The sequence below is a fragment of the Callithrix jacchus genome, chromosome 17 (genome assembly GCF_049354715.1).
Source record: "Callithrix jacchus isolate 240 chromosome 17, calJac240_pri, whole genome shotgun sequence".
Lineage (NCBI taxonomy): Eukaryota > Metazoa > Chordata > Mammalia > Primates > Cebidae > Callithrix > Callithrix jacchus.
Window position 1 is genome coordinate 79,675,409 of NC_133518.1, and position 23,152 is coordinate 79,698,560.

The 23,152-nt window shown below is 46.7% G+C and overlaps 1 protein-coding gene across 23 annotated transcripts in view; it reads right to left on the reverse strand.

Moving 5' to 3' along the window:
- ULK4 (unc-51 like kinase 4) overlaps positions 1-23,152 on the reverse strand; it is a 677,547-nt gene that overhangs the window by 631,811 nt on the left and 22,584 nt on the right. For all 23 annotated transcript variants that reach the window (XR_013528778.1, XR_013528777.1, XR_008477287.2 and 20 more), the window contains exons 5-12: positions 19,580-19,742; positions 11,884-11,985; positions 10,934-11,017; positions 8,494-8,569; positions 5,667-5,759; positions 4,412-4,527; positions 4,188-4,257; positions 2,307-2,403 (exon numbers count right to left, since the gene is read on the reverse strand). Coding sequence is in view for 15 of the 23 variants with exons in the window: in XM_078354734.1 (XP_078210860.1) it covers positions 2,307-2,403; positions 4,188-4,257; positions 4,412-4,527; positions 5,667-5,759; positions 8,494-8,569; positions 10,934-11,017; positions 11,884-11,985; positions 19,580-19,742 (801 nt within the window). In the remaining 8 variants the exon portion in view is untranslated. The remainder of the gene's footprint in view (positions 1-2,306; positions 2,404-4,187; positions 4,258-4,411; positions 4,528-5,666; positions 5,760-8,493; positions 8,570-10,933; positions 11,018-11,883; positions 11,986-19,579; positions 19,743-23,152) is intronic.

Here is a 23,152-nt window from a genome sequence, read left to right on the forward strand (position 1 = left end):
CAGAGCACACAGCCTAGATCCCCCACTCGGGTAGCTCACAACAGGGTGCACGCCGCTCTGAGAATGTTTAACGTCAGCACTCCTCCGACAGGGGTCGGAGCTCAGACAGCAATGCAGGGGATGGAGAGCGGCTGTGAATACAGACGCTTCATTCACTTCCCACTGCATGGCCTGGTTCCTAAGTGGCCACGGACCAGCAGCAGCCCTTGGCCAGGGGCTAGAGACCCCTGACTTATGCAGTGCACCTAGAATAGGCACATTCATAGAGGCAGAAGGTTTAACAGTGGTCGCCAGGGGCTAAAGATAACGGGAAATGGGCAGTTACTATTTAATGGTAGAGTTTCAATTTGGGATGATGAAAATCTTCTGGAGACAGATGGTGGAATAGCTGCACAGCAGCGTGAATGTACTTCATGCCCCTTGAACTGTATACTTAGAAATGAGTTACAATGGTAAACTTTATGTAATGCATTTCTTACCACACTTCTTAAGACCAGCAATACCAAATGTTAGTGAGAGTGTGTAAAAGTGGATACCCTCATACACTGCTGGCTGGAATGTAAAATGCTGCAGATACTCTGAAAACAGTTTGACAATTCCTTGAGAAGTTAAACAGGGCCAGGCCCGGTGGCTCACGCCTATAATCCCAGCACTTTGGGAGGTTGAGATAGGAGCATCACTGGAGCCCAAGAGTTGGAGAACAGCTTAGGCAAACAGCAGGACACTGCCTTTAGCAATGATTTTTGGTAGTGGTGGCATATGCCTGTACTTCCAGGTACTTGGCAGACTGAGGCAGGAGGATCCCCAGAGCCCAGGAGGTCCAGGCATCAGTGAGCTATGATTGTACCACTGCACTCCAGCCTGAGTGACAGAGTGAGACTTTATCTCAAAAACAAAAAGTTAAACAAGGAACAAGGAGCTAACACATGACACAGCAATTCTACTCCTAAGTATATACCCAAAGAGAAATAAAAATATTCATCCGCACAAAAACATGTACACAAATCACAGCAGCACTTTCATTCCAGCCAAAAGGAAGAACCCACCCAAATACTCATCAACTGATGACTGATTCAAAAAGATATTGTATATACAATAAATTATTTGACAATAAAAAGGAATCTAGTACTGATATATGCTACAACTTGGATGAATCTTGAAAACCTATGTTAAAAAGGCCGAGCGCAGTGTCTTGCGCCTGTAATCCCAGCACTTTGGGAGGCCAAGGCAGGCAGATCATGAGATCAAGAGATCGAGACCATCCTGGCCAACATGGTGAAACCCTGTCTCTACTAAAAATACAAAAACTAGCTGGGCATGGTAGCTGACGCCTGTAGTCCCAGCTACTCAGGAGGCCAAGACAGGAGAATCACTTGACCCCAGGAGGCAGAGGTTGCAGTGAGCCGAGATCTCACCACTGCACTCCAGCCTGGCTATAGAGTGAGATTCCATCTCAAAAAAAAGAGAGAAAACATATGTTAAGTGGGAAAAGCTTGTAACAAAAGACCACATATTATTTGATTCCATTTATATGAAATGCACAGAACAGGTAAAATAATAAAGACAAAACGTATACTAGCGGTTGTCTAGAACGAGCACAGAGAAGAACAGCAGAAACGTGGGGTGGCCGGCGGCAGTGCCTGCTGATGGATGATGAGACAATTAACTGTGGTGACAGGTGCACAACTCTGAATATGTTACTGGTCCCTGAATTGCACCTTTTTAAGAGGTGGGGTCTCACTCTGTCACCCGAGCTGTCACAGCTCACTGCAGCCTGAATCTCCTGCACTCAAGCACCTCCCCTGCGTCAGCCTCCCATGGGGCTAGGGCTACAGGTGTGTACCACCAAATCCACGTAAAAACATGTACACAAATGTTCACAGCAGCATTTTCATTACAGCCAAAAGGCAGAATCAACCCAGCTAGTTATTTTTAATTTTTGTGTGAGGACAGGGTCTTGCTAAGTTGACCAGGCTGGTCTCAAATGCCTGCCCTCAAATGATCCTTCTCCCTCAGCCTCCCAAAGTGCTAGAATGACAATTCACACACAGCCCAAACTGTCCGCCTTAAATGGGTGAATTGTATGGTATGTCAACTGTATCTCAAGGAAGGTCTTACCAAAAAGATCAACCATGGAGCACCTAAATGGGCTCTCTCTCTCACAGCACTTACAAGAAAACCCGTAGCCATCAGGAAAGATGATCTCATTGTGAATTTTGGAATCATAAACATAATTCATTGATCAACTTACAATTATTCTTTTGGGCTTCTACATCTCCTGTAGGAAGTTTCCCAAGTCTGCTTACCTTGGTCAAAGGAGAAGTCTTCTGCGGTGAGCTGTGAGTCACGTCCTCAGCAGGACCTGCTTCCACCGCACTGCTAGTTCTTGGAGTAGGACGCGAACTGAAAAACCCACACCAGTTACCATTACACAGATCTCAGAGTTTATTGTTTACTGTTTTCCAGAAGAAAACATGTCTCGTGAAAACTAGTATGATAATTCCATATGATCTCAGTACAAAAGTCTAGACATCATTTGTTCATATAATTTTTATAACTGCTACTAATTTCCTGGCCAGTGTATTATTTCTTTTATTTATACTTTCCATGCCATATACAGTATTCTCATTTTTAACTAGAAAGCTTCAAACATTAATCTTTATAAATGTCTTTTGGTACTGACAGGATTAACATAAATAAAATAGATCAGATATTCTACAAAGAATGGAAAATATTTGTAGCTGTATGTCAGAAAATTTTCGAAGAGGAAATTACCCTGGCACCTATTTAAAATAAGTAGCAAGTAGGCTACAATCCATATGTATATGTAAGAATCCCTCCTACACATACAAATGCTGCTACACTGTACGAGCCACTGCACTTTTCCTGAATCTACGGTTTCAAGCTTTTCACTTTTTTGTTTTGTTTTGTTTTTTTCAGATGGAGTCTTGCTCTGTCACCCAGACTAGAGTGCATAAGCAGGATCTCGGCTTACTGCAACCTCGGCCTCCCCAGTTCAAGCCATTCTCCCACCTCAGCCTCCCAAGTAGCTGGGATTACAGGCACCTGTCACTGCATCTGGCTAATTTTTGTATTTTTATTAAAGATGTGTCTCACCATCCTGACCCTGTGATCCTCCTGCCTCGCCCTCCCAAAGTGCTGGGATTGCAGGCGTGAGCCAATGCACTGGCCTGAGCTTTCCACATTTTAAGAAATCCTTCCCCTCAGAACATTAATCTTTTTTGATTATTTCCTTCAGGGCCAAGCACAGTGGCTCATGCCTGTAATCCCAGCACTTTGGGAGACCAAGGCAGTCAAGATCACTTGAGGTTAGGAATTTGAGACCAGCCTGGCCAACATGGTGAAACCAGCCTCTACTAAAAATACAAAAATTAGGCCAGGCACAGTGGATCATGCCTGCGATCCCAGAACTCTGGGAGGCCGAGGCAAGCAGATCACCTGAGGTCAGAAGTTCAAGACGAGCCTGCCCAATGTGGCAAAACCCCACCTCTACTAAAAATATAAAAATTAGCCAGGAGTGGTAGCAGGTGCCTGTAATCCCAGCTATTCGGAGGCTGAGGCAGGAGGATCACTTGAACTCAGGAGGTGGAGACTGCAGTGAGCCGAGGTCATGCCAATGCACTCCAGCCTAGGTGACAAAGTGACACTCTATCTCAAAAAAAAAAAAATTACCCAGGAGTGGTAGCAGATGCCGGTAATCCCAGCTACTCGGGAGGCTGAGGCAGGAGGATCACTTGAACTCAGGAGGTAGAGACTGCAGTGAGCCAAGATCACGCCACTGCACTCCAGCCTGGGCAACAGAAGGAGATCTTGTCTCAAAAACAAAACAAAACAAACAAGCTGGACTTCTGAAATTTTACGTTCAATTTTATTTTAAGTTAAATAACAAAATGAAGAGACAGTAACCCTTACAAATGTAAACAATGAGTTGGTTTGGTAAAAACTAAGTTGGTTTGGTTAAAATTTTTCAAAAATCCTGTATATAGCAAAACCTACATTTCACTGGCCAGTACCTAACGGTAACTTTGAAAACAGAGTGAAACTGGAATTTGGCACTAAAATTCCTGTTCTTTATTTCCATGTAACATGGTTTGCACCAAGACAGCAAACGCTTTAAGAAAACGTAACTTTTGTCCAGCACTGCTCCCCGTTTTCATTTTACCTACCTGAGAAGAAACATGGATTCTTTCAACTGACCCTCCAGAGTACTCTTAGGCCGAAATTCGGTTGGATTTTCTGTAGCAGGAAAGTAGTATGTTATCCAGAAAAGAACAAAAATATCATAGGCAAGGTATAAGATACGCAAGATTTCAAGGGAAATGACACTGAAATTAGGAACTCTCTCAAACAGCATTCTCAGCAGCGTGAATGTGCTCAAATAAACGCTTACCTAGTCTGAAAGAGTGACCTAGTGCTTGACCACTCTGGTGGCCTTTTGCTTGTCCACTCTGAGGGTTCTGCGGAAGCTCCCTGGAATCTTCTTGCCCAGAACGCTCCGTCATGTTTCTGTCATTATTGGAGGAAACCAACACAATCAAACTGACTTTGGAGTTCTCTACAGTTTTGTGTTAGAAGAAGAGGTTGGAGAAGATCAAGTTACACCTGACATTTAGCAAAGCTACAGAACCTCTTAACTTCGTGCCTCACTCATACACATAGCCATCAAAGACTGGCAGGGCAGCTACGTCACCGCAGTCCCTCAAGATCCAGGCTAAAGCCGGGTGTGATGGCATACACCTGTAATCCTAGCACTTTGGGAGGTCGAGGCAGATAGATCACTTGAGCTCAGGAGTTCAAGACCAGCCTGGGCAACACAATGAGACCTTGTCTCTATTTTTTTGTTTTTAACACATTTTTTTAAATTTATAAAAGAAAAGAATAAATAAAAAGACCCAGGTTGACAGACCAAGTATGATGGCTCACACCTATAATTCCAGCACTTTGGGAGGCCGAGGCAGGCGTATCACTTGAGGCCGGGACTTTGAGACCAGCCTGGGCAACACGGTGAAACCCCGTCTCTACTAAAAATACAAAAATTAGCCAGGTGTGCTAGCCCGTATCTATAGTCTCAGCTACTCAGGATGCTGAGGTGGGAGGATCACCTGAGCCCAGGGAGGTCAAGGCTGCACTGCGCCATGATTGCACCACTGCACTCCCGCCTGGGTGACAAAGTGAGACACTGTCTCCCCAAAAAAAAAAACACACACACAGATCCAGGCTGACAAGAACCCCATTTTGACATTTTTCTTCCCAATCACCTCGTCATGAGGAAGAAATGTGGTAAATTACCACCGCTCTTCGATTTTAAATATGAGAATAACACACATTACTTTTGCCAACATTTTGTTTCCCAAAACAAGACACATGACCACACCTAACTTAAAGAGAGAAAAGTTCCTACCATTTACTTGGGAGGTGGAAAACCAGAGTTATTTGGCGACAGAACTAACGACTATCACATCAATGACTGAAGAACAGAAAATAAGCAAAATCAAGAACACAAAAATATCGTGATTAAACTCCTTAATCAAACAAATGCTGGGCTGTCGCCTGCTAAGAAAGCAGACACATTCAGGTCATTGATGCTGCATCGTTAGAACAGTCACGGGCCTGAGCGTCCCATACGCAAAGGGAAGTGTATCTACCTGAGACCAGGGGCGCCGATGCCCGCTTCCGGATCTGCCCCAGTGAAAGCTTTCTTCCAAAATGAATGCTGCAGTAGACCTGTCCAAGTCATTCTTTATAAAACATAAATGGTAAAACTCTACTTTAACATGATTTACCATCAGGAGTTCCCAAGATACGTCCCAATTACACATAGCAGACTGTACAATCTCTATCTCCTAAAGGTGCATGTGTACCTTTGAAATCACTTTATATTTTATTCTTTCATTTTTGTATGCGATTAATCTCTTTTAGACAGCAAGATCAAAAGAAATAATTCAGAAGACTTAAATGGTACAGAATGAAATAGTCTGTTAACTAAGTATTAGAAGTTTCAGGGTTCAAATGCCATAGAGTCTGGGTTCTCCGCCCATTCTAGAAAAAAGGGAGTCTATAAATAAACTGAAAGTCTGAAGTAAATATTCAGATATCTATGATCCTGCCATCCTTTATTTCACAAGAGAGGCAAGATTATTTTACTTACCCTCACTGACACTCTTCAGTTTTGCAACTATTCTATTAGAACTTCATTCAGGAATAAATAAGGATACCAGGCCAGGCACAGTGTGGCTCACACCTGTAATCCCAGCACTTTGGGAGGCCAAGGTGGGCAGATTGCTTGAGTCCAGGAGTTCAAGACCAGCCTGAACAATGTGGCAAAACTCATCTCTACAAGAATTACAAAAATTATTTGGGTGTGGTGGCCCACACCTATAATCCCAGCTACTTAGGAGGCTGGGGTAGAGAATCTCTTAAGCCTGGAAAGCAGAGGTTGCAGTGAGCCAAGATAACCCCACTGCACTCCAGTCTGGGTGACAGAGTGAGACCCCCCCATCTCAGGGAGGAAAAAATGATATATATTTTTTTTCACATTCACACCTTGTTTAAGAGTCAAAATAATATTACCTAGCTAGTTCACTTGCATTAAAGTGACATTAGGCTGTATTTAAAACTCAGGCTCCCTTTCAAAAGATTAAGTTCCAGTACTAATACAGTATACCTCTAGGCATACACTCACCAGATTGAGAAAATTAAGCCTGACTGAAACTTCAAAACGAAAAAGAACTAATTTATAGTTGATTAATCATTCAAAATTTCTGTATTAAATAAAAATTACTTTAATCAAAAGTAAAACACAACAGGATTTGCAACCACATATAATATTCCTTTACACAAAAAGCTCTTGTGATTCACTAAAGGAGAAATAAAAATAGCCAAAGAAGTAAAATTTATTTTCATCCACCAAACTGCCAAAAATGTAGATCAACAAGGCACACTGCAGGTGAGAGCGGGAGGGAAGGAGCTTTTTAACACACTGTGGCTGGAAGTGCACAGCAGCGCCTCTTCCCAGAATGCAGGACACGTACCCAACTTTCTAAGCGCTCTTGGCCTTCAGCCAGCCATTCCACTTGGAGAAATCCATATGAAAGAGATCGCTACCCAAGTAAACCCCCAAAACTGAAAAACACTCACAGAAGGACATTTACTGTTAACAATGTATGTAATATTTCAAATCAGGAGGCAATGTAAATGTCTGCTTTTTTGTAGATAATTGTGTATACATTCTACAGCCATTTAAAATGACCAAGCAGCCAGGCACGGTGGTTAGCATCTGGAGTCCCTGCACTTTGGGAGGCCAAGGCAGGAGGAATTGCTTGAGGCCAGTTCAAGACCAGCCTGGCCAACATCATGAAACCCCGTCTCTACTAAAAACACCAAAATTAGCTGAGTGTGGTGGCATGTGCCTGGGATCCCAGCTGCTTGGGAGGCTGAGGCACGAGAATCACTTGAACCCGAAAGAGAGAGACTGCAGTGTACCAAGACTGCACCACCCACTCCAGCCTGGGTGACAGAGCAAGACTCAGAAATGGAAATGGAAAAATATGCATAATGTACCATGAGAGGAAGAAGTAAGTTACAGAATAGTCCCATGTAAGCAAAACATTATATGGCACAGGGTTATAAATGTAGGAATGTGTAGACACACCATCTGAAATAGAGTAGGTATAGTTACACCTTATCAAAAGAGGTCTGAAAAATTATCCACCAAAATAGGTAAAAGATGTTTGTCCTACGGCTTATACAAAAGTCATCATTTCCTTCTGCAGTTTTAAATATATTTAATAAAAGAATAGATTCTTGTACATGCTACACTAAATTTATTCCCCATTTTATAAACTGAACCCTCCTCCCATCCCCCATCCGAGTTATCTGATGGCAGAACCAGAACCGGAACCTAGCTGGTGGGAGCTCTTTCCCACTCAGGGCCACCTCCCAGGCTCCCCATCCTGTGCCTCAACAACGGTTTCTAACGTGGCCGTCACTGCAACAGAGAAACGCACCACGTGCCTATCATTCTGTCGCTTACCATCCCCATTATGACAGGACTGTCATAAAAACAGGTGGCATTACATGTCACTCAGTTAACAGCACCTTAACCTGACAACATCATCCCTAGGGCGATAAACAGTTTTAGCCTGAAATACGCAATAAAAGAAATGGCACTTCTTGGATTTGGGAGTTTTCAGAAAATTTTTCAGCTATTTAATACATGAAAGAAGAAACTGACTTCAAAAATTCCTCATGATTAAAAACACCTGCCAACTGAGAGAAACCCTTTTAATCCAAAGTCAGACTTCTTTAAAAAATAATAATTTGAATAGCTATTTGTATATTAAGAACAGCACCATTTTAGAAGTACATAAAAGGGGGAAGAGATCCCACTACTGATTCCCATTAAAATACTGTCCCTTACTCCACTTGCAGAACCCTAAAGAAACATTTTTAAAAGCTGAAATACTGCCCTACCTTTTTTGAGGATCTCTTTGAAGTAACCCATCAAGCAAATTGATAAAATCTGAAGAAGCTTTAGGAAGAGAAGAATCTATAAACAAATTAATTTCCAAGAAAAAATAAGTAGTATATACATATCAATTTTATTTTTATATTCTGCATCAACATTTAAAGTCACAGTATTTTAAACACATAAATTATTCATAAGAGAACACTGACTCCGTTAACAATTACATCCTCTACTTAACGAGGAGGATAGGGAGGTACAGAACACAAAGATTAAAAACATTTTTTCCTTGATCACAAAAAAGAAATGTAAATCTCAGCTGGCATGGTGGCTCACGCCTATAATCCCAGCACTTAGGGAGGCCGAGATGGGTGGATCACCTGAGGTCGGAAGTTCGAGACCAGCCTGACCAACATGGAGAAACCCGGTCTCTACTAAAAAAAAAAAAAATTAGCCAAGCATGGTCGCACATGCTTGTAGTCCCAGCTACTCAGGAGGCTGAGGCAGGAGAATTGCTTGAGCCTGGGAGGTGGAGGTTGTGGTGAGCCAAGACTGCGCTATTGCACTCTAGTCTAGGCAGTAAGAGTGAAACTCTTTACTGAACAAAACCAATAAGGATCGCCAGCTTAACAAACTCAAACACTTGTCTTCAACTATTCTGGGTATCTTTTTTTTTTTTTTTTGGACACAGGATCTTGCTCTGTCACCCAGGCTGGAGTGTAGGGGCACAATCAGGGTTCATTCCAGCCTCTACCTGGAGGGCCACTGGCTCAAGTGGTCCTCTCACCCTAGCCTCCGGAGTAGCTGGGACTACAGGCATGCGCCACCACACCTGGGTAATTTTTGTTTATTTTTTGTAGAGATGGGGTCTCACTATGCTGCCTCGGTTAGTCTCAAACTCCTGGGCTCAAGTGATCTACCTGCCTTGGTCTCCTAAAGTGCTAGAATTATAAGTAAGCCACTGCGCCCAGCTCAACTTTTTTTTGTTGTTATTGTTTTTGAGATGGAGTTTCACTCTTGTTGCCCAGGCTGGAGTGCAGTGGCGTGATCTTGGCTCACTGCAACCTCCACCTCCCAGGTACAAGTGATTCTCCTGTCTCAGCCTCCCAAGTAGCTTGGATTACAGGCGTGCACCACCATGCCTGGCTAATTTGTTTGTATTTAGTAGAGTTGGGGTTTCACCATGTTAGTCAGGCTGGTCACTAACTCCTGACCTCAGGGGATCTACCCACCTTGGCCTCCTAAAGTGCTGGGATTACAGGCATGTGCCACCGTGCCTGGCCCCAGCTCAACGATTAATTACACTTTATTCTTTAAAGTATTCCTAACTTGAACAACTTTGCATTATAATGTACTATGATTAGAACATCTGCAATCCCTCTGTTAAGATTTTTAACAGAAATAAAAAGCATTACATTACGACACTGTCCAGTGCCACTAATCTCGTAATATTTTATCTTTCTAAATAAAATGCCACATCCAGGTCATCGGTCTACGGTTAGAAGAAGTAGTAACAGCCACACACTGTGGCTCCTACTTGAAATCCCAGTACTTTGGAAGGCCAAGGTAGGCGGGTCACTCAAGGCCAGGAGTTCGAGACAAGCCTAGGCAACATAGCAAGTCCCTGTCTCCACAAAACAATTAAAAAACGAGCCATTCCTGGTGGTGAGCACCTGCAGACCCAGCTACTCAGGAGGCTGACTGAACTACTGCACTCCAGCCTGAGGGACACAGCAGGATGCTGTCTCTCAAAAAATCATATACATATATATACATATTAATGTGTATATATATATCTACACACATGTATATATACACATATATATACAGCAAAGATTTTTGTAGAATCCTGTTTTCATTTATGGGTCTTAAGATAAACTCTAACGACGTACAGCAAAACGTTTTAACATCTTTGCCTTTTTTCTTTCCTTAAAAATTATTGCTGATAGACTGTAATATTAACCACAATTTACATGATTAAAGTTCCAACACTTTAAAAACACTATGACTGTATACAATTTTAAAGATTTTTAAAACTTAGAAGGGTAGCATTCTGATTCATCAAGATAAGGAAGTGGCAGCTTTGTTCCTATTCCAACAGGAGGCAGACAACCACGTGGGATGTGACCACAAAGGACATGCCACACACAAAAAGCTGCGTCACGTAAGGGTTTCAGATGTTGAATCCTTCGAGCTATTCACGTTTTATACAGATGCATGAAATAATTTGTTTTTAAATACGGGAAATCTACTAGTACTTTGTTCTCTGTTTCAGTATCTTTAAAAAAACGGCAAAGGAAGCACTAACATTTCGAAAAATAACAACTTGGGATCACTTATAAAACATAACTTCGGGGACTTATGAATCAATAATAGCAAACTTTGGATAAAGGTACACTCTATTCACTGTAAATGTAAATTAATTCCATTTATCACAAGAAATCTTACCTTTCGGAACAGGTGGCAAAGGATCTTCATATAAGATCTTTTCCGTTAATTCTGAAATACTTTCTGAGAAGAATGGAGGTTTTCCTGAAATCACATGAAAACTTGTAAAATTAAAGACGTTTGCTATCACCAACAATTCTAATTTCATCCACAGATATCTCAAGATTATACAATTTATAGAAAAAATATACAGCAATAGCTAATTATTTAATGCCTTGTATGTACCAGGCACTGTCTATATATTTTCTATTTATCTTAGTTCAAAATGCATCATTCTAACAAATACACAAACACACATACGGACCACTACTGGGAACCATGGTTGGCACGGGCCACGCAACACATCCGAATAATACACAGGTGCAAGCCATCTTCACAAAAATGTCTAACGACTGCACTTTTTGAGTTAGGCATATTTCAGCATTCCAGATTATTACCATGAAAAATTACCTATTTGTCAAAAAGTTCCTAGAAATCTGCCTACGCGTAGATACCAAGCAGCTCTGCCAAAATCAGTATACATAAAAATTTAATAAAGTCAGTTTTTTAGCCAGGCACAGTGGCTCACACTTATAATTTCAGAACTTTGGGAGGCCAAGGCAGATGGATCACTTGAGGCCAGGCGTTCAAGACCAGCCTGACCAACAGAGTGAAACCCTGTCTCTACTAAAAATACAGAAAATAGCCAGGAGTGGTGGCAGGCACCTGGAACCTCAGCTACTCAGGAGGCTGAGGAAGGAGAATCGCTTGAACCCAGGAGGCAGAGGCTGCAGTGAGCCGAGATTGTACCAGTGCATTCCAGCCTGGGTGACAGAGCAAGACTCTCTCAAAAAAAAAAAAAAAAATCAGGTTTTTTGACATCTTATAGGTAAAACATCCACAAACTATAGACTTAACCTGGTTTTGTTTTAGTCAAGCTCTGATTTTCTACCTATTCAGGAAACAATTACCTGCAAACATTTCATAAAGCAGACAGCCCAAAGACCAGAGGTCGCTGGAGATGGAAAAGTCGGTACCCCTCACAACTTCTGGTGCTGTATATGTAGGAGATCCTAAAAGCAGGGCATGAAGAACAGCTCTGTTAGGCATCTGTACTGCTGCCAACACGGACCTGCCTAGGAGAGGCCTGATGAGATGCAAATGCGCAGGAGAGGAACAGACGCACGAATAAAACTTCCTGTGCATTTCACATTTGTAAATGTTTCCTAATTTTAAGGTTACATTTTGCAGATGGGTGTGAATTTAAAATCTTTTAAATTTCAATTAGAATAGTTTAAGCAGCAGTAACAACCCCAACATCCCACCGGCTTCACAGCAAAGGTTTACCTATCACTAGACATGTCCGTAACAAATCTCCTAAGAAGCTTTGCTCCTCACAGTCACGCAAAGACCCAGGCTAAGAGAGGCTCCAGCTCCGCTCATGCTTCCTCAGTTGGAGGCAGGGAGACAGAACGCAGCTGACTCAACACTGGCTCCCACCTCAAAGTCACTCACATCACTTCTGCTCACACACACCGGCTTTGACAGGGGGAGGGCGCAATCCTACCGTGCATCCAGGAGAATCCGAAACACTGAGGGAAAAGCACTCACGTGTGCCACATACACTTTATACAAAGTTTAACATTACACAGAAATTTCATATCTTAGAGCCAGAAAGTCCCCTCATTCACTGACAAGAGAAAAGGAAGCTTTAGGGGGGTATGGAAGCTCCACTTCATCACACAGCTGGGCACTGCAGAGCACCGGCCAAGGCCAGGGTCCTTGTCTCTCCCTGGCGCACACTCTGTCCATTCCATCTAACAAATTCCCACCTCCCAGGGAGAATCTTTTCTCTAGGAAGTAAGTAACCTCCAATGATCTGGAAACAAAATTCCCCTGAGGTAGGCCTCCCAGCAAACCCTACATCCAGAGCCCACGACAGCCAGATCAGCAGCTTCGTGTGCCCTGAGGGGGACTGCAAAGTTCTCCCGTGGAGGATTTCCGCTGCGCTATCACACTGCATCTGCAAAGCTCTCCCGTGGAGGGTTTCCGCTGCGCTATCACACGGCATCTGCAAAGCTCTCCCGTGGAGGGTTTCCGCTGCGCTATCACACGGCATCTGCAAAGCTCTCCCGTGGAGGGTTTCCGCTGCGCTATCACACGGCATCTGCAAAGCTCTCCCGTGGAGGGTTTCCGCTGCGCTATCACACGGCATCTGCAAAGCTCTCCCGTGGAGGGTTTCCGCTGCGCTATCACACGGCATCTGCAAAGCTCTCCCGTGGAGGGTTTCCGCTGCGCTATCACACTGAATCTGCAACGCTCTCCCGTGGAGGGTTTCCGCTGCGCTATCACACTGAATCTGCAAAGCTCTCCCGTGGAGGGTTTCCGCTGCGCTATCACACTGAATCTGCAAAGCTCTCCCGTGGAGGGTTTCCGCTGCGCTATCACACGGCATCTGCAAAGCTCTCCCGTGGAGGGTTTCCGCTGCGCTATCACACGGCATCTGCAAAGCTCTCCCGTGGAGGGTTTCCGCTGCGCTATCACACGGCATCTGCAAAGCTCTCCCGTGGAGGGTTTCCGCTGCGCTATCACACGGCATCTGCAAAGCTCTCCCGTGGAGGGTTTCCGCTGAGCTATCACACTGCATCTGCGAAGTTCTCCCGTGGAGGATTTCTGCTGCGCTATCACACTGAATCTGCGAAGTTCTCCCGTGGAGGGTTTCCGCTGCGCTATCACATGGCATCTGCAAAGCTCTCCCGTGGAGGATTTCCGCTGCGCTATGACACTGCATCTGCAAAGTTCTCCCGTGGAGGATTTCTGCTGCGCTATCACACTGAATCTGCAAAGCTCTCCCGTGGAGGGTTTCCGCTGAGCTATCACACTGCATCTGCGAAGTTCTCCCGTGGAGGATTTCTGCTGTGCTATCACATTTCATACACATCCACAGAAGGCATATTTGCCTGCACTAGATGTTGAGGAAACAGAGACAAATAATGCCCATGGAACGCACTTTTACTCTGCCCAACACTAAATAGATGTTTCGTTAATATTTGTTGAATATGAATATTTGTTTTCCTGTCCTTCCTTCTAGTACCTAGAACATGCCTAAACTAGTCAAGTTAAGAAATAAATGTGGGCCAGGTGCTGTGGCTCACACCTGTAATCCCAGCACCTTGAGAGGCCAAGGCAGGCAGATCACCTGAGGCCAGTAGTTCAAGACCAGCCTGATCAACATAGTGAAAGCCCATCTCTACTAAAAACACAAAAATTATCTGGGCATGGTGGAGGGTGCCTGTAATCTCAGCTACATGGGAGGTTGAGGCAGGAGAATCACTTGAATCTAGTAGGTGAAGGTTGCAGTGAGCCAAGAGCACACCACTGCACTCCAGCCTGCGTAACAAAGCAAGACTCTGTCTCAAAAAATACACCAATGTGGAATTAATGAATAAATGCACTAATGAACAATGGAATTAAAGTCCCGGGGTTCACACACAAATGGGTAGAAAAAAAACACACTGAACAGCATATTATTACATGGTAAGTTAAATGGTTTATGCACAAAACATGAAAGTTATAAAAGAAAACAACACTTAAGTATTCAGTCTGATAAAATCTTGCCACCCAGACAGACAAAGAAGTAAGGGAGTCTTTCTCAACAAAGCTGAAGCCAGGCTGGGTGCGGGGCTCACGACTGTAATCCCAGCACCTTGGGAGGCTGAGGAGGGAGGATCACCTGAGGTCAGGAGTTCAAGACCAGCCTGGCCAACACGGCAAAACCCCATTTCTACTAAAAATACAAAAATTAGCCAGGCATGGTGGCACACGCCTGCAGTCCCAGCTACTCGGGAGGCTGAGGCAGGAGAATTGCTTGAACCCAAAAGGTAGAGGTTGCAGTGAGCCAAGATTGCGCCAACGCACTCCAGCCTGGGCAACAGAGTGAGACTCCATCTCAAAATTAAAATTTAAATTAAATTAAATTTTAAAAAATGAAATAAGAAAGCTGAAGTCGGGGCTGGGTACAGTGTACAAGCCTGTAGTCCTAGGTACTTGGAAGGCCAAGGCAGGAGGCTTACTTGAGGCCAAGTCTGAGACGAGCCTGGGCAGCACAGCCAACTCCAGTCTACAAAAACTGTAAGAACTTGCCAGGCATAGTGGCACACATCTGCAGGCCCAGCTACTCAGGAGGCTGAGGTGGGGAATCGCTTCAGTCCAGGAGCTCAAGGTCAGAGTGAGCTATGATCACTCCACTGCAAGATGAAAGGAAGGGAGCAGAGGGGAGGAAACGGGAGACAAGAGAAAGAAACAAGAACCAAGAGCAAGGGCGCGGCGTGAGCAGCTGTGCAACACACGCAGGAAACCGTGAAGACGACGTGTTGCTGCAATATAAGGCCAAGGGTGGGGTTAGGGGTGAGGGGGTGGGGTTAAGGGGTGAGGGGTGGGGTAAAGGGGTGAGGGGGTGGGGTTAGGGGTGGGGTGGGGTTAGGGGTGAGGGGGTGGGGTTAGGGGGTGAAGGGGTGGGGTGAAGGGGTGGGATTAGGGGTGAGGGGTGGGGTTAGGGGTGAGGGGGTGGGGTTAAGGGGTGAGGGGGTGGGATTAGAGGTGAGGGGTGGGGTTAGGGGGTGAAGGGGTGGGGTTAAGGGGTGAGGGGGTGGGATTAGGGGTGAGAGGTGGGGTTAGGAGGTGAGGGGTGGGGTTAAGGGGTGAGGGGTGGGGTTAAGGGGTGAGTGGGTGGGGTTAAGGGGTGAGGGGGTGGGATTAGGGGTGAGGGGGTGGGGTTAGGAGGTGAGGGGGTGGGGTTAAGGGGTGAGGGGGTGGGGTTAGGAGGTGAGGGGGTGGGGTGAGGGGTGAGGGGGTGGGGTTAAGGGGTGAGGGGGTGGGGCCTGGGGGTGATGGGGAAGATGGGATGAGAACTGTTAGTCTGGGCCCCCCAAGAAGCAGTCGCCAAGGCAAGATTATCCACACAAGGATTTTATTACAGGAAGCACCTATGAGAAAAAATGTGCTCAGACTACAGTGTACGGTGGACTGGAAGCCAAGAGAAAGGGAAGGAAGATTAGATGAAATCATCCTTAGATAGATGCCATGAAGTCTTAAGAAAGCTTCTTCAGGGTCATCAAGAATCCCTGAACCAGGCCAGGCACGGTGGCTCACGCCTGCAATGCCAGCACTTTGGGAGGCCGAGGTGGGTGGATCATCTGAGGTCAGGAGTTCGAGACCGGCCTGGGCAACGTGGTGAAATCTCATCTCTAATAAAAACACAAAAAAATTAGCCAGGCATGCTGGCAGGCGCCTGTAACCCAAGCTACTCGGGAGGCTGAAGCAAGAGAATCATCTGAACCTGGGAGGCACAGGTTTCTGCACTGAACCGAGATCACGCCACTGCACCCCAGCCTGGGCAACAAGAGTGAGACACTGACTCAAAAAAAAAAAGATTCACTGAACCAGGCTGGGCACAGTGGCCCATGTCTGTAATCCCAGCACTTTAGGAGGCCAAGGTGGGCAGACTACTTGAGGTCAGGAGTTTGAGACCAGCCTGGCCAACATGGTGAAACCCCATCTCTACTAAAAATACAAAAATTAGCTGGCATGGTGGTGGTGTGCACCTGTAATCCCAGCTACTCAGGAGGCTGAGGCAGTAGAATTGCTCGAACCCAGAGGCAGAGGTTGCAGTGAGCTGAGATCAAGCCACTGCACTCCAACCTGGGCAACAGAGCAAGACTCCATCTCAAAATAATAACAATAATAATAATAATCCCTGAAGCAATGTCGCCCACCAGAGTGCCTCCCAGGAGTAGGCCTGCCTTACTGTCCCCTCCAAGCTTAGCCATTAGCTGGGTGCAGTCATGAGAAGCTGGCCTCACTCTAAAAGCACTGGTGGATTTCTTCAAGCAGGCGGAGGCCTTGCTTAGTTGCACCTGCAGTTGAAGGACCGTGAAACACGTTCTTGTGGCCACCGCAAGAACAGACAGGCAATGCAGGGCCAGATCCTGGAACCTGAACTCCAACCTGCAGGTAGGGGATCCTAAATTTGAAACTCTTTTCATAAATCGGCCCAGATTTATAATTTCTCTCAATCAACATTAGGTCAAAATTGAGCCTAGTTTGACATAACTTCCATCAATCCCTCTTAAACTGGGCCACATCATTGGTTTATATAACTTTTCTGTCCCTGAATTTTGCAACTATGATCCAGCCAACCTCCATTCCCCTAATTTTCCACAGGAAATTAAAATTCCTAGCAGCTATGTGACACTACTCTGAAAGTTACAAGAAGCAAAGCAGAACCAGAATCCAGGTATTTCTGCCCTGACATCAGCGTCTACGTGAACGGATTCTTTATGGCTGCACACCACCACTGACCCATCATCAACGCCACCACAGCACCCGACTGGTCACATATGGCAAAAGGCTGGGTGATTATTTTTCATGTGCCTTGTTCATTGCCACACTTAAGAATGAATTAAGAAGAATTAAGACTCATAAAGAGATTTAGACTCAATGAGACAGAAAATTAATAAGGATATCCAGGACTTGAACTCAGATCCGGAACAAGTAAACTCAATAAATATTTATAGAACTCTCCACTTTAAATACACAAAATATACATTCTCCACCTTAAATACACAAAATATTGATCGGCCATTATTAATACCCATTTTTAGAATAAAGCTACATTCCTGTTCTCTCTCCCTCTTTTTCTTTCTCTTTTTTCCTCTCCTTCACTCCTTTTTTCTTTCTTTCAAAAAAATAATAATAATAAATTCTCAGCCGGGCGCAGTGGCTCAAGCCTGTAATCCCAGCGCTTTGGGAGGCCGAGGCAGGTGGATCACAAGGTCAAGAGATCGAGACCATCCTGGTCAACACGGTGAAACCCCATCTCTACTAAAAATACCAAAAAAAAATTAGCTGGGCATTGTGGTGCGTGCCTGTAATCCCAGCTACTCAGGAGGCTGAGGCAGGAGAACTGCCTGAACCCAGGAGGCGGAGGTTGCGGTGAGCCGAGATCGCGCCATTGCACTCCAGCCTGGGTAACAAGAGCGAAACTCCGTCTCAAAAAAAAAAAAAGACTGAATTCTCAGTCTCCAGGAAAACGGAAGTGGTTTTACACTTTATCTTAATACCACGGGGATGTGAAGGTTAATTGCCTACGAAGTACATGATCCCCAAAAGTCAGCGCTGATTCTACCCTGCTGGCTGCAAACAGACCAACCTGCCCTGTCAGAGACTGCTCTTAGATTAAGCTCAGAAGTAAGCATCACTGCTAGAACTTCTGGCCTGTTTCTCCAAAACACAGCTCTCTTCCCCGTGCTAAACCTGTATTTACACTGACATATACCGCCAGGTCCAACCTGCAGACCCTGACCCAGCAACGGATGAACAAATGCACTCAGACACAGATAATCAGTAAAAGGGCAGGCTAGGGGTCCGGGCCACTCACAGACACCAAGGAGGGTGCCATAAAGAGTCAGGAGTCACAGCCCTGACCAAGGCATTTATTTAGTATAGATTCAGTGACAAAGGCTTTGAGTCAACACACTTGTGGAAAATTAACATTGCTGACCCCCACCCCTCAGTAGAGAGCAGGTAGAATGATCAAAGGTCGGTCCCAGGACCACATGAGTAAAGAAGCTCTTTAGAGAAATTCCCCACACTCCCTTGTTATTTGCTTTTTGCTCTTTTAGTGCAAGAGGATTAGGCTGCCTTCAGCTATAAATCTGTCCTGAGGCTTCTGCAAAACCTTCCGGCCTTCCCAGAAGGTTTGCATCTATTTTACAATTTTTCCCACCACCCTGACTGAACCCCTACAATACACTGACCTTGTTTTCTACAATAAAATTTTACACAATTCAAAACTTCATATCCTACTAACATAGACCACAATAGTCACTTTCATAGAATTCAGATAATTCTGTGAAATGCAATTTGAGGACATTAAAAGCCTTCTTCTTGGGCATGAAATCTTATCATATACAAGCTGGGCCTGAAACTTTCATTTCCTTTAGTCCTACTTATGAGGCCTACGACTGACCTGCTGTTCCCCGTCCTCCTCCCTCATCCCTGGCCACACGACTAGCAAGTCCAGGGATCTGCCACCCTCTGAGTGCCCTTTCCTTCAACCGCCACCCAGCTCAGCTGACAGCATGAGGAGTGTCACAGCTTCGACGGCCCATCGTCTCCAGTACCTGGACATAAAACTTGAGGAGGAAAGAGCTTTACCATGTGCCCCAAAAGGTATAAGAAACATCACTTCAGACTCTCCCCTCGAGTATAGCAATTTGAATACCCCTGGCCCCATTTCACATGCCAAGAATACACCCCAGAAAAAGGCTTCAACTGCAGAATATCATTCACTTGACTAATTTCTACTGAGCCACTGATACACGAGACACCATTCCCCGCCTATGTGCTAATTAGTGCTCAGTAAAACATAAAGCTAAGGGCAAAATACAGACTCTGTTAAAGTTTCTCCAGGCCTGACAGAGTAGGTCCACACTGAATACTTCAGGCACGCAGAAAGCCATCCTATGTAGAGACTTTGTCTGCTGGCCATTATCATTTTCAATAGGTTATTTGACTGGCAAAACAAAAGACTGACACTCTCCTCAACACAGGCGTGGCATGCTCCACAAGGAGAGTTAGACCTTTAAGTTTCCCAGGTCCACATACCTCTGACTCGACTTTTCATGCTTTTCTTCAGGACATTCTCTCCACCGTCACCTCCTCCTTCTTCTGCTGCCACCAAAGCAAAAAACTCTTCCAAATTTTCACCTTGAACTTTTGCCAAGCAAAAGTTGCTAAACTTCAGTGTGCCAGGCCCTTCCAAGAGTATCTACGAGGAACAAATAGATGTTTTCAGAAAAAATTTAGCTTTGTTTGTACATAAATCAGTACCTCTTATAATTGCACTAGAGAACTTTTGAGCACTGGCATTCTTTCTCTATCAGAACTCAGAAAAACAAACGCTCATAATATTTCTAAAAAGCTAAAGAAAAACAAATCCAACTTTTCATAATCAAATAAAAAACTAAATTACTCATTCTCAGATATAATGAGCACACTGTGTAACCACTGTAGAAAACCTCAGGTCTGGGGAAGGTAAGCCACGAAGAGAATACAACAATCTGCACTTGCAGAGTCGGGACTGAAGTCACCGCACCTGCCTGCGTGTGTTCACGTGAGGACATGACGCAGACTCAGGACTGGTCACCGCACCTGCCTGCGTGTGTTCACGTGAGGACATGACGCACAGTCGGGACTGAAGTCACCGCACCTGCCTGCGTATGTTCACGTGAGGACATGACGCAGACTCAGGACTGAAGTCACCGCACCTGCCTGCATGTGTTCACGTGAGGACATGACGCAGACTCAGGACTGGTCACCGCACCTGCCTGCGTGTGTTCACGTGAGGACATGACGCAGACTCAGGACTGGTCACCGCACCTGCCTGCGTGTGTTCACGTGAGGACATGACGCAGACTCAGGACTGGTCACCGCACCTGCCTGCGTGTGTTCACGTGAGGACATGACGCAGACTCAGGACTGAAGTCACCGCACCTGCCTGCGTGTGTTCACGTGAGGACATGACGCAGACTCAGGACTGAAGTCACCGCACCTGCCTGCGTGTGTTCACGTGAGGACATGACGCAGACTCAGGACTGGTCACCGCACCTGCCTGCGTGTGTTCACGTGAGGACATGACGCAGACTCAGGACTGGTCACCGCACCTGCCTGCGTGTGTTCACGTGAGGACATGACGCAGACTCAGGACTGGTCACCGCACCTGCCTGCGTGTGTTCACGTGAGGACATGACGCAGACTCAGGACTGAAGTCACCGCACCTGCCTGCGTGTGTTCAAGTGAGGACATGACGCAGACTCAGGACTGGTCACCGCACCTGCCTGCGTGTGTTCACGTGAGGACATGACGCAGACTCAGGACTGAAGTCACCGCACCTGCCTGCATGTGTTCACGTGAGGACATGACGCAGACTCAGGACTGGTCACCGCACCTGCCTGCGTGTGTTCACGTGAGGACATGACGCAGACTCAGGACTGGTCACCGCACCTGCCTGCGTGTGTTCACGTGAGGACATGACGCAGACTCAGGACTGGTCACCGCACCTGCCTGCGTGTGTTCACGTGAGGACATGACGCAGACTCAGGACTGAAGTCACCGCACCTGCCTGCGTGTGTTCACGTGAGGACATGACGCAGACTCAGGACTGAAGTCACCGCACCTGCCTGCGTGTGTTCACGTGAGGACATGACGCAGACTCAGGACTGGTCACCGCACCTGCCTGCGTGTGTTCACGTGAGGACATGACGCAGACTCAGGACTGGTCACCGCACCTGCCTGCGTGTGTTCACGTGAGGACATGACGCAGACTCAGGACTGGTCACCGCACCTGCCTGCGTGTGTTCACGTGAGGACATGACGCAGACTCAGGACTGAAGTCACCGCACCTGCCTGCGTGTGTTCACGTGAGGACATGACGCAGACTCAGGACTGAAGTCACCGCACCTGCCTGCGTGTGTTCAAGTGAGGACATGACGCAGACTCAGGACTGGTCACCGCACCTGCCTGCGTGTGTTCACGTGAGGACATGACGCAGACTCAGGACTGGTCACCGCACCTGCCTGCGTGTGTTCACGTGAGGACATGACGCAGACTCAGGACTGGTCACCGCACCTGCCTGCGTGTGTTCACGTGAGGACATGACGCAGACTCAGGACTGGTCACCGCACCTGCCTGCGTGTGTTCACGTGAGGACATGACGCAGACTCAGGACTGGTCACCGCACCTGCCTGCGTGTGTTCACGTGAGGATATGACGCAGACTCAGGACTGGTCACCGCACCTGCCTGCGTGTGTTCACGTGAGGACATGACGCAGACTCAGGACTGGTCACCGCACCTGCCTGCGTGTGTTCACGTGAGGATATGACGCAGACTCAGGACTGGTCACCGCACCTGCCTGCGTGTGTTCACGTGAGGACATGACGCAGACTCAGGACTGGTCACCGCACCTGCCTGCGTGTGTTCACGTGAGGATATGACGCAGACTCAGGACTGGTCACCGCACCTGCCTGCGTGTGTTCACGTGAGGACATGACGCAGACTCAGGACTGGTCACCGCACCTGCCTGCGTGTGTTCACGTGAGGACATGACGCAGACTCAGGACTGGTCACCGCACCTGCCTGCGTGTGTTCACGTGAGGACATGACGCAGACTCAGGACTGGTCACCGCACCTGCCTGCGTGTGTTCACGTGAGGACATGACGCAGACTCAGGACTGGTCACCGCACCTGCCTGCGTGTGTTCACGTGAGGACATGACGCAGACTCAGGACTGGTCACCGCACCTGCCTGCGTGTGTTCACGTGAGGACATGACGCAGACTCAGGACTGGTCACCGCACCTGCCTGCGTGTGTTCACGTGAGGACATGACGCAGACTCAGGACTGGTCACCGCACCTGCCTGCGTGTGTTCACGTGAGGACATGACGCAGACTCAGGACTGGTCACCGCACCTGCCTGCGTGTGTTCACGTGAGGACATGACGCAGACTCAGGACTGGTCACCGCACCTGCCTGCGTGTGTTCACGTGAGGACATGACGCAGACTCAGGACTGGTCACCGCACCTGCCTGCGTGTGTTCACGTGAGGACATGACGCACAGTCGGGACTGAAGTCACCGCACCTGCCTGCGTATGTTCACGTGAGGACATGACGCAGACTCAGGACTGAAGTCACCGCACCTGCCTGCATGTGTTCACGTGAGGACATGACGCAGACTCAGGACTGGTCACCGCACCTGCCTGCGTGTGTTCACGTGAGGACATGACGCAGACTCAGGACTGGTCACCGCACCTGCCTGCGTGTGTTCACGTGAGGACATGACGCAGACTCAGGACTGGTCACCGCACCTGCCTGCGTGTGTTCACGTGAGGACATGACGCAGACTCAGGACTGAAGTCACCGCACCTGCCTGCGTGTGTTCACGTGAGGACATGACGCAGACTCAGGACTGAAGTCACCGCACCTGCCTGCGTGTGTTCACGTGAGGACATGACGCAGACTCAGGACTGGTCACCGCACCTGCCTGCGTGTGTTCACGTGAGGACATGACGCAGACTCAGGACTGGTCACCGCACCTGCCTGCGTGTGTTCACGTGAGGACATGACGCAGACTCAGGACTGGTCACCGCACCTGCCTGCGTGTGTTCACGTGAGGACATGAC